Source organism: Euprymna scolopes, chromosome 37 (genome assembly GCF_053919585.1).
Source record: "Euprymna scolopes isolate OS-2025 chromosome 37, ASM5391958v1, whole genome shotgun sequence".
Taxonomy (NCBI): Eukaryota; Metazoa; Mollusca; class Cephalopoda; order Sepiida; family Sepiolidae; genus Euprymna; species Euprymna scolopes.
In genome coordinates, this window is record NC_136518.1 from 34532029 (window position 1) to 34548096 (window position 16068).

Genomic DNA, 16068 nt, shown 5'->3' on the forward strand with positions numbered 1-16068 from the left:
GCGTGGGAGGATTCCTCCAACACCCTTGAAAAGAAGGAGGAGGTAATTACTGGGAGGACTGTTTATTGCAACAGAACAGATTTACATTATCCACCTCTATTAAAAGATATTCCAATCAAATTAGGGAGTGTTTCTGTTCTTCATTCATTAAAAAAATACCTAGTTGCAAAAACATTTTTATGGTTTGCCTTTTTGTTAAGATCAGAGTGTAGTATCTGATCACAGGTGCCAAAATCAACTTCAGCAAGTCGGTTGGCCTGTGGTTGGATGCCCAGAGTGGTGATACCACCCTCCTAGCTCCTTTCAGTTGGACGAATGACCTGGTTAGTATCCTTGGCATATGGGTCAGACCAAGCCTCCAGCTGGAAAAGGTTGGCGGTACAGTCAAAGGATAAAATGTTTGTTAATTCTTGGCTTCGGAGGAAACTCTCCTCAAAGAGTAGAGCCGAGGTGGGTGCCGCTTACGTCTCTCATTCTGTACCAATTGGCTGTGAAAAACCTAAAGGCTCTTCAGCATCTTCTGTTCTTGCTTTTTTGGGACAGGAAGAGACATTCGGTTAACGACAGGTCTGTATTCAATGTGTGCATGGGGAAGGCTTGAGAATGTCCAGCTTGATGTGCCATTGAGATGTTGAGAAACTGGCTTTGCTGAGTTGAACATTGATGGAGGAATCTGTGTGGAACTCTGCGGTTGATAACACCATTCCCAACCTCATTTGCGATCATTTGGTTGAGGGTCGCCATAGGTTTAGGAACGTGTCAAAAAGCTTCTAAGATCCTGCAAGCTTTCTTTGACTTCTAGAAAAGAATTTCATAGGTGATTAGTAAGGGGCAATTGATGACCTGGTCAGAAGAAAGGGTCCACTCTGAGTGGAGTGGGGTGCTAAATTTGAGTTATCCCAACAACCCTGAGTTCTCTCTGACCCGGTGATTGGTCTGGAATGTGTTGCCATACAACACAGTTCCAGAATAATGGATTTTCAGGAGTCCAGCAGAATAAATGCGTGAACATGCTTTCTTCATATACTGTGAACTCCTGCCAGCAAGGTGACTACTCATATCAATCCCACATATCCTCACCCACTGAATGTATTCTATATAATCAACAATGCTGGGCTGCCGTGGGACAAGGAGAGATGAATGGTGTTTTTCGCGATCATAACCGTAGTGTGGATGTTGTGTCTGAGTAATAACCAAGAGGTTTAATCTTTTGCTAATCAGGATTGGATCGCGTTCTTCAAGCACCAATAGAAGGTCAAGATCAGATGTGATATTTTCCATTTTGTGTATTTATCTCTAAGACATGTTTCTTTGAAAATCTCTATAATTTTCAGATATTTGAATTTTTGATTTTTTATCGATAAATGTTTTTTTTTTTTTTCTTTTTCAAGGTAGTTAGCCTCAGTAACTATTATGTTACAGGCTGAACTGTCTCTATTAATGGAAACAACTACCCTCAAAGCCATTGAACGCTTCATTCAAGAGGTGAGACAACTGAGCAAGTTGGAGATGCAGTTGTGCATGCGCCGACTCCAGACGTTCATCATCCTCATACCACCACCGATGTTACTCAATCAAGCTGAGACTCTGTTCCTATTATAGTCACTTCGATACGAAGGTACATAGATGCAAAATGCAGGAAAACTAAGATCTTGAGAGTTGAGTACTGTACACTCTTCACAGGATTTACAGAACTATTTTATTATAGACTCTCGATCCCAAGCACGTTGATTTGTTGACACAGGAGCAGCTTGCATTATTTGGCCACTGAAACATCTCGCTGATAAGCCGTCAGTGTCGCTCATCAAATCACTCTCCTATTTCCGCGTATGGTGAAATTTCTCATCCTTTGAATTTGGAATTATGCTGAGGATGGTAATTACTATTGCAGACTTTCTGCACCACTTCAACTTCATAGTGGATATGTACAGACATCAGTTGATAGCTGTTAATATGGAACTTTCCATTCCAAATGCCTTATCTATCAACTTGGCATTTTTTATTGATGACAACCCATACCAAACTTTATTACACTCTTATTAAAAACTTATTACACTCCTACCTGAAGATAACTAATCCAAATTTTGTGTTGAGTAAACCAATTCACTCAACAAAACACCACATAGAGACTACAGATACTCCTGTGTCCTCATCCCCTTGCTGCCACCATACAGATAAAATAAAGGCTGCAAAGGTAGAGTTTAATTATATGCAACTAGGAATTATATGTCTCTCATCCAGTTTTCTCTTTGTATATGATCCTGAAGCATTCCTAGCATCCGACTGAGGACTATAAACGACTTAATGCCATAATTGTATCTGATCGTTACCCAATCCCACATATACAGGACTTCGATTGCTCTCTGCATGGTTATAAGTCCTTCTCTAAACTAAATTTGATTTAGGCTTACCATATGATCCCAGTGAATCCAACCGATATCCTGAGAACAGTAGTAAAAACTCCATTTAAATTTTTAACTATGCCTTTTGGTTTGCAAAATGCAACTAGCACCTTCCACGCTTTATGGGCAAATAGTGCATGATTTGAATTCCGTCTATAACGACATATAAACTACATAAACGACATTCTCGTGACAAGTGTCCCATCTAAGGAACATGTCAGTCACATCTGCCTACTATCCCAATGGTTTAAGCAATACCAGGTGAGGATTAACCCTGGTAAATGTATTTTTGGTGCTTCGTCACTAATTTTCGTGGGCAACATTATCAAGATATCCATTTTCCCACACTTTAAAATGGCCTTGTGCCTAATTCGTTTAAAATGCAATTTTTTATGTTTTGTGCAAATAATTTAGAGTGTAGTATCTGTTCTTCATACCCCAATGATATCAGACGTTTTGCTAATGCTGTGGATTTACACCATTTTCGTGTAAATTATCTTCCTTGAAATACTTAGAAAGTTTTGAAAATAGTATCCAAATTGCTTTAATTAATTTTCTTAACAATTATAATATCATATAATTACAATAGTTTTGTCAGTGGTCATATTCGTGCTATTCTTCTTCATGAAACAAAACCACTACATGTAAAAACTGGGCATATGGCAACCTTTTTCATGTTAGTCTTTTGTTCTAAGCTTAAAAACTTGGGAGAAGTTTGAGAATAGCAACTCCGTTTGCCTTAGCATCCTCTCTAACATCTTAACTCATTGTGCAGCGGTGGACCTTCGTTGGTATTGTCTTCCATCCGTATAAAATGTCAAATAGCCTAAGCATGAATAGATAAGCATCACCTACCTTAGGATTACAACACATTTGGCTACAAACGCATAAGCCAGCAATGTACCAATCGACATCATATTTATAAGTTCAGTGATATCAAAAATTAATGCAGTTATTCCTGAAGAAGAGAAACAAAAGATACATTAATATAATCGACGTTATGTGTCTATTCATTAAAGTTATCAAGGATAAGGGTTACTGAGTGTCAGGTGGTTGGTGAGTGGTGGAAATTGGATAAAATTTGATTATTTAAGAAGACAGTTCAATAAGAACTTGTTTACATTGGTAGTGAAAACAACCATATTGTAGCCAGCTGGAAAGTAGCACCACGGTATAGAGTTCCATAGGCTGATAGTTCTAGGAAAGAAAGAATTCTACCTTTTTAATTAATTCAAAATTCAATTTGTAAAGAGTTTTTTTTTTTTTTTATTACAGAGGTATAATAATTTGTGTGTTTGGAAAATTATTAACCTAATTAAAATGTAGAATCAAATGAATTGAATTAAAGTTGTATTGAATTTTGTCTTCATGGCGTTTTAAAAAGATTAATATATTGTGACAGTTGAAGTAGTTGTCTCCCTAATGTGATGTATTTATTTGCTTCCCCACTGAGCAAATTAGGCACAAGGCCGTTTTTTTAATGTGGAGAGAGAGGGGGAGGGGGAAGGGAAAAGGGGACCAGCTCCCGAGAGGTGGAAAATGGGAGCTGGTTAGTGATTTGCACACTGGTGTGTAGGGTTGCACCTACATGGACCAGAAGATTGCCGCAAGGGCAATGGTCTTTGATTGCAGCATCTGCCGGAACAGATGGTATTTATTTGCTCCCCCACCGAGCAAATTAGGCACAAGGCCAATTTTTAATGTGAGGAGTGAAGGGAGGGGGAAGGGAACAAGGGGACCAGCTCCCGAGAGGTGGGAAATGGGAGCTGGTTAAAGGTCAGGCATGTGGAGTTGCCCCCACATCTGGTCTTGCTAGTCATAGCTAGTCATAGCTAGTCATAGCTTGCAGTATCTGCCGGAACAGATGGTATTTATTTGCTCCCCCACCGAGCAAATTAGGCACAAGGCCGATTTTTAATGTGAGGAGTGAAGGGAGGGGTAAGGGAAAAGGGGACCAGCTCCCGAGAGGTGGGAAATGGAAGCTGGTTAAAGGTCAGGCATGTGGAGTTGCCCCCACATCTGGTCTTTGCTAGTCATAGCTAGTCATAGCTTGCAGTATCTGCCGGAACAGATGGTATTTATTTGCTCCCCCACTGAGCAAATTAGGCACAAGGCCGTTTTTAATGTGAGGTAAAAACCAGCTCCCCTAAAAGTAGGCAAAAAGGGGGCACTCTGGTTACCAAAAATAATAATTGTCCCAGTATAGAGGGTTTCCCCTCCATTGACTGGTACAAATTATCTTAAGTGCAGCATCTGCCGGAACAGATACTACACTTTGATCTTGGCCCGAAGGCCACAAAGGTCCCCCGTCTCCCTTGTGTGAACTGCTGCTGATATTTTCTAATATTATAAAAATGACATCTTGAGTATTTTGAGTAACTCTGGTTGAGCACCACCACCAAGGAAAAGGTGAAAGTTTGATATATAAGTTTGTTGTGCCTCTCTGTGTATTTTCCATTTGTTTTATGTATTTTGTTCTATTTATTGTGTCGTTCTTTATTACGTTTATTTAGTTTAGATTATAATAATTATATTTATGGTCTGTGTATCAAAAAAAAAAGAAAAAAAAAAGGTAGATATATACAAGAAATAAAGCATCCATACAAATTTCAAAACACTCTTTTGTTCTTCAATGGCATATAGAAGAGAAAGATGAGAGATGGATCGTCTGAGAAACTTAATATTAATGACGTGTATGAATAGATACAGAAGTTAAAGTACCATTCAGTAATAATAAACAGATACAGAGTTGATGTATATGTAATTTTACAAGAGAAGAGAAACGGATCCCTCCCCCTAAATATATATATTGTTATCACACGCGGCAGTATCACTGCGACAACCCTCAAGTCAACTAACTAAACAACAAATGTAAACCGGACGTTTCACTCTACACGACTCAATATAAACAACGATGCGACCTGACACGGTACCAAACACTTCCGTCGACACGACCTGGTACGATCCCGAACAACTCCGTCGATATGACCCGACATGGTACCAGAGCAATCTCGGCAGTTACTCGCTGAACAACTCTGACGTTGTCTTTTTGTAAGCCCTTGGACGAACTAATTTTTCACCGTAGGTGGGTCCAACTAAGATACTGACACACAAGTTTTGAACGCTTCCACGCGTGCCGATCATGATGTATATTAAAATTTTGAATCGATTTATTGGATGCAATACGTAATTTCTTTTTTCTTTTCGTTGTCTGTTTCCTCTTTTAAATCCAAATAATGAAAAATCGAAAGTTGTTCCACAACAGCATTAAACAAATTTAAAATTTGAAAAACATAAACAGTTAAAATGTTGCAAGACATTGATAAACACATGCAGTATGGCGATTGCCGGGAGCTGGTGTCTTGTTGAAGTAGGAAGTGGGAAATACAGAAATAAAGATTGCTGAACTCACACAAGAATTGGAGAAAATTATGTATATTAAATTGAAAATATTACAAAGAAAAGGTTCTTGCAAAACTAATTGTGTTTGCGGCTTTAGAAGTCCAATAAAAAGTTCTTTATCGTCCAAAAGTCTTGGACGGCTCCCTGAAAAAGTTCAATCAAAATTCGGCGGCAAATTTAGGAGAGCTTTTCCATAGTTGTCTATAGGCCGACGATTGATTCAAAAAGAGGGCGAATCTGTTTTTCCAGAATTCTGCTTATATTAAATGTTTGTTGATTGGCCAAGGAGCTTCATCCTAGCCAATCAAAATAGGGCTTTCAGAAAGGAGAAGTGGTCGACATAATTAGTTTGAACAAAGGGAGGTAACTACTTTTTTTTATACTCTCCCAACAACAACAAATAATGCGACGATTGAAATCGTTGCATGCTATATAAAGGCAATCAGTTACAATATTTGTGATTGCTACATAAAGTGTTTATATTAAATTGTACAGAATATTCTGTTTAATAGGAATATTTAACAGGTAGAATATACCTTAATGTGTTGGGCATTATTATGGCCCATTTACAATGCAAATTTTCTTTTTTTTAATAATAAATGTATTCAGGATTAGATGTGGATTTCTTGATCCTTTTAGGCCTGTAATTGGCCATTTCTTCTGAAGGTTCCGATGGGTCCCTACATTCTTCTATAGGGTGGGATGCAAATTCATCAGATTCCTCATCTGCTGGGGTGTCAGGAAAGTGGTTATGAGTGAGTGATAACTCCAACGGATATAAATGTTTGAGGCTATGTGTTTCCACTGCACCATCACCTCTTTTTATTCGAGCAGAACGAACCTTGCCATCGTTGCCACTAAATAGCTCAATAACTCTGCCCAGCTTCCAGAAGGGCCTGGACTTGGCCGGATTCTTGACGAGTATTACGTCGTTGATATTTATTTTATTGTGAAATTCGATTTCGTGTAAATCCTTGCAACTCTCCCTCAGACTTAGCAAATATTCATCGTGCCACATCTCTTTGAATTTAGATATTAATTCCTCTCTGCTTTCCAAGGTACTCACAAGGAGAGACCTAGTTATTGGTTCTGTCTCAACCAAACTGGGTGTGTCAGATTGGAAGGAGAGCTCACAGTTTATATTTGGATGAGTGAAGCAGTTGGGTGTTAAGGGAAGCAGATCAATATCAGTAGAGCATCTGTAGGTCAGAGGTCGAGAGTTCACGGCTCTTTTGATGTCTGATAGAAGAGTTAAAAGGTTAAAATAACTGATTTTAGATCGGCCAAGTGTTTTGAATAGGCATGGCTTTATCACTCTGATCATTCTTTCCCAAGTACTTCCAACCCAAGGGGAGTATAAGGGTATTTTTATGTGTTTAATGCCAGCGCTTGAATATGAGTTACAGAACTCATTACTGTTTATGTGATGTTTAATTACATCACCACCTAAGGCTGCATTAAAGGAACGTGCATTGTCACTGTATATGTGACTGGGAACTCCATAGGTATTTGAAAACCGAATCAAGGCTTGAATGAAGGCTTGTGTGCTCATATCAGGTACAAGTTCAATGTGAACAGCCCTCACGTTCATACATGTGAAAATTAATAAATACATTTTGAGACTTTCCATCTCTTTGTACCCAGATGTGACCTGTGTAGTCTATGCCTGTGTGTTGGAAAGGATTGATTAATCTAACACGGTGTTTTGGCAAATTTGCCAATTTGGGGTATTTGAAGGCTAGGCTGTTGAATTTCCTACAGGTATTGCAGTTAGAAATCACAGTCTTCACAGACTGTCTTGCCTGTGGGACCCAGTAACCAGATAACCGCAATTTGGTCACTGTCGTACCAATACCCAAATGCCTGCATCGATTATGGCTATCCATAATCAGTAATTTTGTAAGAGAGTGATGTTTTGCAAGCAATATTGGATAGATTAAATTGTAGTCATATCTTGTCGAATTGGCAATTCTACCATCCACTCTCAAAATCCCATCAGAATCGATGAAAACGTTAAGATTCTTCACCAGCACTGGGATTTCCCTGTCAAGAGGATTCTTCAAATAAGCAATTTCCTTTTCAAACGATTGCAATTGCATCATCTTTATCAGGTAATTCGTGGCTGTCTGTTTTGGATTTGAATGTTCCTTCACTTTTCTGCATCGATGCACAAACTTGAATACGAAAGCAGTTGATCGACACAACTTGTTGAAGTCCGAGAACCTGTCAAATGGAATCAGTGGTTCCCTAACAGCTTCACTCAATGTATTATGGAAAACACTTTCCACATGACACTTATTTTCCGGGCTCAGACAGCTCAAAGTACTCGTAGGCCACTTCTCAGGTTGCTCAACAAGCCATGCAGGTCCACATGTCCAGTAGTCCAATCCCTGTTTAAACTTTTCCAGAGTGATACCACAAGAAAGAAGGTCAGCCGGGTTGTCGGCAGAAGGAACATATTTGTAATGAATGCCCAACCCAAATTCCTCACTCAACTTCTCCTTCATTTCTCGAATATCTTTAATTCTGTTTCTGGTATACAGACTCTTTGCCTTTATATTCTCGGTGAGCAACCATGACAAAACAACTTGCGCATCCACAGAAACAAAAACGTCCTCTATGTTGACACCAGAGAAGGATCTCAGTATCATAGTTAAAGCCTTGAATGCAATATATACTGCAAGCAACTCCATCATAGGTAATGTCTTTGTCCTCATCGGGGCCACTTTAACCTTGGAAAATATTATGTGAGACTTCCCATTTTGCATGCCATATATGACAAATCCATAAGCCTGTGGTGATGCATCACAGAACAAATATGATTTCAGTTGGCTACCAGTGTCTATAGCATGTCTTGTAAAAAAAGAAAGGTCCTCGGCCAAATTCGACCAGGTAGTCATTATGTCAGTAGGAACCTTTTCATCCCAACCCAACTTGAGCAACCACAATCTTCGGAGAAGTATTTTTGCCCTAATTGTAACCGGGGCACATAGTGACAGTGGGTCAAATATTTTTGCTGTCTGGGCCAAAATATCCCTTTTTGAGAGTATGTTCCTCTGAACCATAGTGTTAACAATGCTAATAGTATCCAATTCAGGGTGATATTTATATCCCAAGACCTTTTCGTACTCGCAACCATGCTGCACGATTCTGTCATCCTCCGTTATAATGTCTCGAAGAGGCTCATAGTTGGAGTTACACGATCTCAACTGGAAATTTCCCGTCTGCAGACGAGGCACGGCACTCTTATAGAGACTGATTATTTCCTCAGAAGAATTGCTGGTCATACATAAATTGTCGACATAAAATCGATTTTTCAGCATCTCAGTACATGCATCATTCGGAAAACGGCTGACATGGTGTTTGAGAACGTAATTTAAAATGAATGGGCTGGCATTGAATATCAACGTACAATATCGGAAGCAAAGCAAATTGTCTCCATCTTTTACGAAAAAACAAAATCTGTTTTTGTCCTCAACCGACCGGAGTTTGATCATAAGAAATGCCTTTCTTATGTCTCCCAATAATACATATTTGTTAGTAAGAAATAAGAGCAACAGTTCAAGCATGTTATTCATCATGTTCACACCCGGATAAGATGCTCCATTGAGGGAGTAACCACCCCCGGTCTTCAACGAACAGTTAAAAACAGGCCTGATTTTAGTGGTTACCTGTTGATCCGACTTAAAGACCGGTCGATGGGGTATCCAAATGTATTTGCAGAAATCTTGTGGGGCGACTTCAATTCTCTCGATAATCCCTTCGCTCTCTTGCTGAAGAAAAATATCAGTATAGGTCTTATCCAAGTCCCTTTTCTCCAATGAAAGCATTGTTCTGTCAAGCACTTTAAGAGCGACTTGATAGTTAGAGGGAACGGAATCTATTTTGTCCTTATACCAAGGTAGATCCACGAAATAAGAATTGTCCCTTAATTCGATAGACTTCCTGAAGTTTTCAATCCTATTTCTGTCATAATCACCAATTAGTTCTTCGTCATGGGAAGCAGCAGCTGAGTCCACAGCAAACATTTTTTCCAAATTCCGTTCCATGTTGGAATTCTCAAATACATCTGGAAACGGATCCGGGTAGGAAGACTTGGGTTCCAATATGGAATTCAACTGTCGTTCAGGGCAATGGGCATATTTGGATATTGTAGTATGATAATTGACAATTGTTTTGGAAATTCCACATCTCACAGGACTGACTTGATGAGGATATAAAAAGTGTTGTACATTACCAAATGGGGCAATCCCTTGAGGCAAATCCCAGGCCTGTCCATTCATACATTTAATGATTCTGGAACCCTCCATGAACTGAAATATGTCAACTCCCAGGATACCCTGAATTGTTATGGAATCACCCTGTTTTTCATTTGAAAATGCTGATCTGTGTTTCAACTCATTCAGGTTGGACTTCACTTGGCCAAAGCTGGCGAACTCAAACTGCATACTGAATCCATCATCGATTAAAACAGGAATAGGGAGTTGTTTCCCCCTTCCCACGATAACGTTCAAGACAACCTGTTCAAATCGCTTCATAGTCACACCCGCATAGGTCTTCATTTGATAATCGGTTGGATCAGAATTTCCATCAGGATACTTCAGCTCCTTTAATATTTTCTTAGAAAAATATGAACGCTGACTCCCTGTGTCCAATAGGCAGTTAATAGTAGCTTTCTCAGATCCATAATTTAAAGAAATAGCTACAACAGGCAATATGATTTCGTTTTCATAAACGTGAGAGAATAGAGAAACCACTCTCTTAGTGTTGCACAGGGGTGCAATATGCGCCTTTGAAAGGCATAAGCTGCACGTGAGGGGGGATTTGCTCTGGAGTCCAGGACAATTCTCACTTTTATGCTTTAAGCTGGAACATCCTGTACACAGTTTCAGTTGCTTGCACCTCTCAACTCTGGCTTCATAAGATGCAAACTTGGTGCATTTTAGCATAGTGTGGCCACGTGATGTGCAAAGTTTGCAATATGCCCCAGAAGAGCTTGTAGTGAAATTCTGTAGAGCAGCATCACCATTCTTTTTTTCATAGGTCTTGACCTGCCCTTTATCATTCTTCGAGGGGTTTTCCGTAACCCGAAAAAGTTTTTTATTTCAAGACAGAGCACGAACTGCCTCATTGTAATTTTCAAAAATTTGTGTTAGAGACGGGTAACTCGTGCCCACTCTGTGGTTAATTTCCCTTCTCAAGGCAACTGGCAACTTTTCGTATATAATATGGCTGACCAGCAAAAATCGGGGGGAGTTCTCCTCAAAAAAATCTATCAGATATGAAGTCCTCAATTCGGATAAATCCGCTCTCACCTCAGCAAGGTATCGCTTCACAGCCACAAATTCAGGGTCATATTGAGGAGAAGTAGAAATGATCTGCTTGAAGATCTCACTTATTATAAAGGGGACATCCAGGAATTCCTTGGTCAGCAAATCCACCGCTACATCGTAATTACCATCCTCCAAGGTCAGATGGGAAACCAATTGCAAGGCATAGTCACTCAAATACCCTTTCAATAAGGCTAATTTTGCCCTGCCGGAATCAATAGACTCAGTACAGTTTTTGAATTGAGCAATAAAATTTTTATATTCAAATTTGGAAGGATTGATTCCACTAAAGGTGGCACACTGCAACTTGGGGACAGAAAGCAAAGGTACAGAGGTAGGTTCATTTTTCCGTGATGTGGTGGGGTTTTCAATAGAATTTTCAATGTCGGCAAGGCGATCATTAATATTAGCTCGAAAGCCAATTTCCCTCCTTTGCTCCTCAACAAATCCACACTCCCTTAAATCAAGTTCTGCTTTTATACACAGCCCTTTAATTTTATCATTTAAGGAGCGGACCTCAATCTGCAACTCCTTAATTATAGCTTCTTCCTTCTGGAAGGTTTTTTTCCTCAAACCTTCGCGTTCTTCCAACATGTCCGTGTTAAGGGAAATATCTTCCTTTAACACGTTTCTGGAGTCCATGAGCGCCCTAACACCCTTCAAGGTCCGGAAATCATCCATTTTACAGTTGTTTTGTTTTGGGAAAGGATGATGGTTTTAAGTTGTTTTTTTTTTTAAACAAGTTAAATTTGTGGGAGTATTGTTGATAATGTCTGTGTATAGGCCGAGAAGAGTTATGGCCCTTGGACGAAACTTAGCATAAATGGAGTTATGGCCCTTGGACGGAAGTTTGCATAAGTGGAGTTATCGCCCTTATATAAGGAGGCCATGTTTATTTACATTCGTATGTACGACGCCACGCTCTTGAACGAATGATGCCTGCTTTACGCGAACTTCAGTCGGTAGAAAGTTTCAAACTTTTAATAATACAACAGGAAATATTATATTATTTGTTCGTTTTTTTTTGGGAAACGAAATAATTTTTTTTTTTTTTCTTTTAAAATGTTCATTGAATTTTAAACCTTTAACAAAGGCAGAAATACTATTTATTCGCTTTTTTTTTTTGGAAGCGAAATAAATTTTTTTTTTCTTTAAAATGTTCATTGAATTTTAAACCTTTAACAAAGGCAGAAATACTATTTGTTCGTTTTTTTTGGAAACGAAATAATTTTTTTTTTTTTTTCTTTTAAAATGTTCATTGAATTTTAAACCTTTAACAAAGGCAGAATTACTATTTGTTCGTTTTTTTTTTTTGGAAACGAAATAAATTTTTTTTCCTTTAAAATGTTCATTGAATTTTAAACCTTTAACAAAGGCAGAAATACTATTTATTCGATTTTTTTTTTTTTTGGAAACGAAATAAATTTTTTTTTTTTTTTTAAGAGGGGCTTCTCAAATTGGTATTCCTTTTTCCATTTTCCTTGCAAATATCCTCAGGAGTTCAAAGCTTCTCTTCCCTTTTATTTATTTTTTTTTCTTCACAACAAGCTGCTAAACGTTATTTAGTTTTGCAAAATATGGCGATTGCCGGGAGCTGGTGTCTTGTTGAAGTAGGAAGTGGGAAATACAGAAATAAAGATTGCTGAACTCACACAAGAATTGGAGAAAATTATGTATATTAAATTGAAAATATTACAAAGAAAAGGTTCTTGCAAAACTAATTGTGTTTGCGGCTTTAGAAGTCCAATAAAAAGTTCTTTATCGTCCAAAAGTCTTGGACGGCTCCCTGAAAAAGTTCAATCAAAATTCGGCGGCAAATTTAGGAAAGATTTTCCATAGTTGTCTATAGGCCGACGATTGATTCAAAAAGAGGGCGAATCTGTTTTTCCAGAATTCTGCTTATATTAAATGTTTGTTGATTGGCCAAGGAGCTTCATCCTAGCCAATCAAAATAGGGCTTTCAGAAAGGAAAAGTGGTCGACATAATTAGTTTGAACAAAGGGAGGTAACTACTTTTTTTTATAGCAGTTGAGGAATCGAATGTGGCGTGATTAATCATTTCATTTGTCTCCATTCCGGTTGGAATAGTGAACCTAATCTAATATTACTTTTGATGTAAGCTTCGTTTGTACTTGCAAAATACTTGTTCAACATGATTCAAAGTGAGTTATTAGTAATGTACTGGTTTCATTTCTGTTTATTTTTAATATCATCTCAATCAGTAACCTACGATTTATTAGATGAGAAACAAGCCCCATCTCGAAAATGACATGTTACACAACTAAATGATATGTTTACGACCTTCTTGAGTTATCTTCCATTTTGCAGAAATTATTGTAGACTAGAGTTATGCCTCTTTTTTTAACAGAAAAAGACACCCAAATCTCATTGCTTTTGCCTGGCAGCAAATCTCATTTGGAAAATAAAAAAATATGTTTTACAACATAAATAAATGATGTAAATAAATGTTTCATTGTAACTGGGTGAGTCCATGATTCCAATTTAAGATTAATAGGTGGTAAAAGTCATAGTTAACGTCGACACACGTGTTACTGATGAGGCAACGCCAATTAACCTGAACGATTATTATTATCATTGTTGATATTTGGAAAATAGAATGTTAGAAAATATGCATCAACATAAATTAGGTATTTTATAGATAAAATATTTATAGTAAAAATGTATTGGAAACGTTAATGTAAGAATGTTAGAACAAACAGTGATGTTAGCTAAAGAAACAAAATATATGACAAAGTTGGATCAGTTGATTTGTTTCTTTGGTTACGGAAGTTGATGGTATAATGAAATAGTCTAGAAATGCTCGTAGAGTTTAAGAATGGAGTTAGTCAGTGGGAGAGTTGAGCAAGTTAGCATAGAAGATATCGTCTCCACGTTTGGAAGCTGGAAGAAACGCGACCTTAGCATAATGTAGAAACTTACAACACTTTGCAGCTCCAATGGGAGACGAGAATAAAGTTTATATAATATGAACTTAGTATTTGACATTTTTTTAAGGCAGACATTTGTATTAGGATTGCAAGAAAAAAACTAGAAAAACGAGATACCTATTCGTCCCTATGGAAAAGGTATGTTTCTCCTTTATCAGGACCAAGCGGACAAAAATGGTTATTCTTTGTTGTAAAATAATGTCCTTTGTTTGTTTGTTACGATGTGAACAGAGTTATATGTGAAACATCCATATATACATACGTATATACATACATATATACATGCAACTAGAGGAACATTTTAAATACTAGATGTTCACGTACTATATATACCCCCCCCGCTATATAAAAAAATGTTGCAACATAAATGTTGCAATAAGAAATTGCTAAACAATTTACAATTCAAAGGAATAAAAGATGATTTACCAGCTAAGATTCCTGTAGCAATTGTTGCATAAATTGGTGTCTTTAATTTGTCTGAGACTTTAGCAAGGAAACCGAAGAGAAGTCGATCCTCTGCCATTGCGTACACAACCCGGGGCAAAGGAAAAATGCAACCAATTAGACTGAAATAAAATTTAAATATTTAGATGTAAAAATAAGATAATGCTAACTGTTTTATTTTTAATTATATTTTACCGTGAATAACTTTTATTTATATATCTTAATAAAAGGATAAAACAACTTATCCTGTGGCCTTCTTCAAGTGATTAACACTGACGACATAGGAATGCTGAGTTTTGTAACTATATCCCCAATGATTACTGCCTTCCATAGTTAGTGTCGGTGCAGTGGATAGAGGCGTTGAGTCTCTACGGTTCCAGGTGAGCATTGTGTGAAGATAGCGGTTTCAATCCTACCAAAAGCAAGCCAGAGGATTAGTTGGTCAAAACGTGATGAGGCAAAAACAACTATGGAAAGCAGTGATTACTGAGGATACAGTGACAAGACTCAGCATTTCTATCCCGTCACAATTAATCACCTGAAAAGGGCCAGAGGATGAGTTGGCCGAAATGTGGTGAAACAACAACAACTTATGAAGATGAAGATAAGTCTGCAAAAAAATGAATAAACAAGATTGCAAAAAAATGAATAAACAAGATTGCAAAAAAATGAATAAACAAGATTGCAAAAAAATGAATGAACAAGATTGCAAAAAAATGAATAAACAAGATTGCAAAAAAATGAATAAACAAGATTGCAAAAAAATGAATAAACAAGATTGCAAAAAAATGAATAAACAAGATTGAAAAAAATGAATAAACAAGATTGCAAAAAAATTAATAAACAAGATTGCAAAAAAATGAATAAACAAGATTGCAAACAAATGAATAAACAAGATTGCAAAAAAATGAATAAACAAGATTGCAAAACAATGAATAAACAAGATTGCAAAAAAATGAATGAACAAGATTGCAAAAAAATGAATAAACAAGATTGCAAAAAAATGAATAAACAAGATTGCAAAAAAATGAATAAACAAGATTGCAAAAAAATGAATAAACAAGATTGCAAAAAAATGAATAAACAAGATTGCAAAAAAATGAATGAACAAGATTGCAAAAAAATGAATAAACAAGATTGCAAAAAAATGAATAAACAAGATTGCAAAAAAATGAATAAACAAGATTGCAAAAAAATGAATGAACAAGATTGCAAAAAAATGAATAAACAAGATTGCTAAAAAAATGAATAAACAAGATTGCAAAAAAATGAATAAACAAGATTGCAAAAAAATGAATAAACAAGATTGCAAAAAAATGAATAAACAAGATTGCAAAAAAATGAATAAACAAGATTGCAAAAAAATGAATGAACAAGATTGCAAAAAAATGAATAAACAAGATTGCAAAAAAATGAATAAACAAGATTGCAAAAAAATGAATAAACAAGATTGCAAAAAAATGAATAAACAAGATTGCAAAAAAATGAATAAACAAGATTGCAAAAAAATGAATAAACAAGATTGCAAAAAAATGAATAAAC

General features: G+C 37.0%; 1 protein-coding gene across 2 annotated transcripts in view; it reads right to left on the reverse strand.

Annotated features, from left to right (window-relative positions):
* Positions 1-16068, reverse strand: part of LOC145261130 (cationic amino acid transporter 2-like) — a 135091-nt gene that overhangs the window by 18050 nt on the left and 100973 nt on the right. For both annotated transcript variants that reach the window (XM_080119394.1, XM_080119395.1), the window contains exons 9-10: positions 14509-14648; positions 3258-3360 (exon numbers count right to left, since the gene is read on the reverse strand). In XM_080119394.1, the coding sequence (XP_079975520.1) occupies positions 3258-3360; positions 14509-14648 (243 nt within the window). The remainder of the gene's footprint in view (positions 1-3257; positions 3361-14508; positions 14649-16068) is intronic.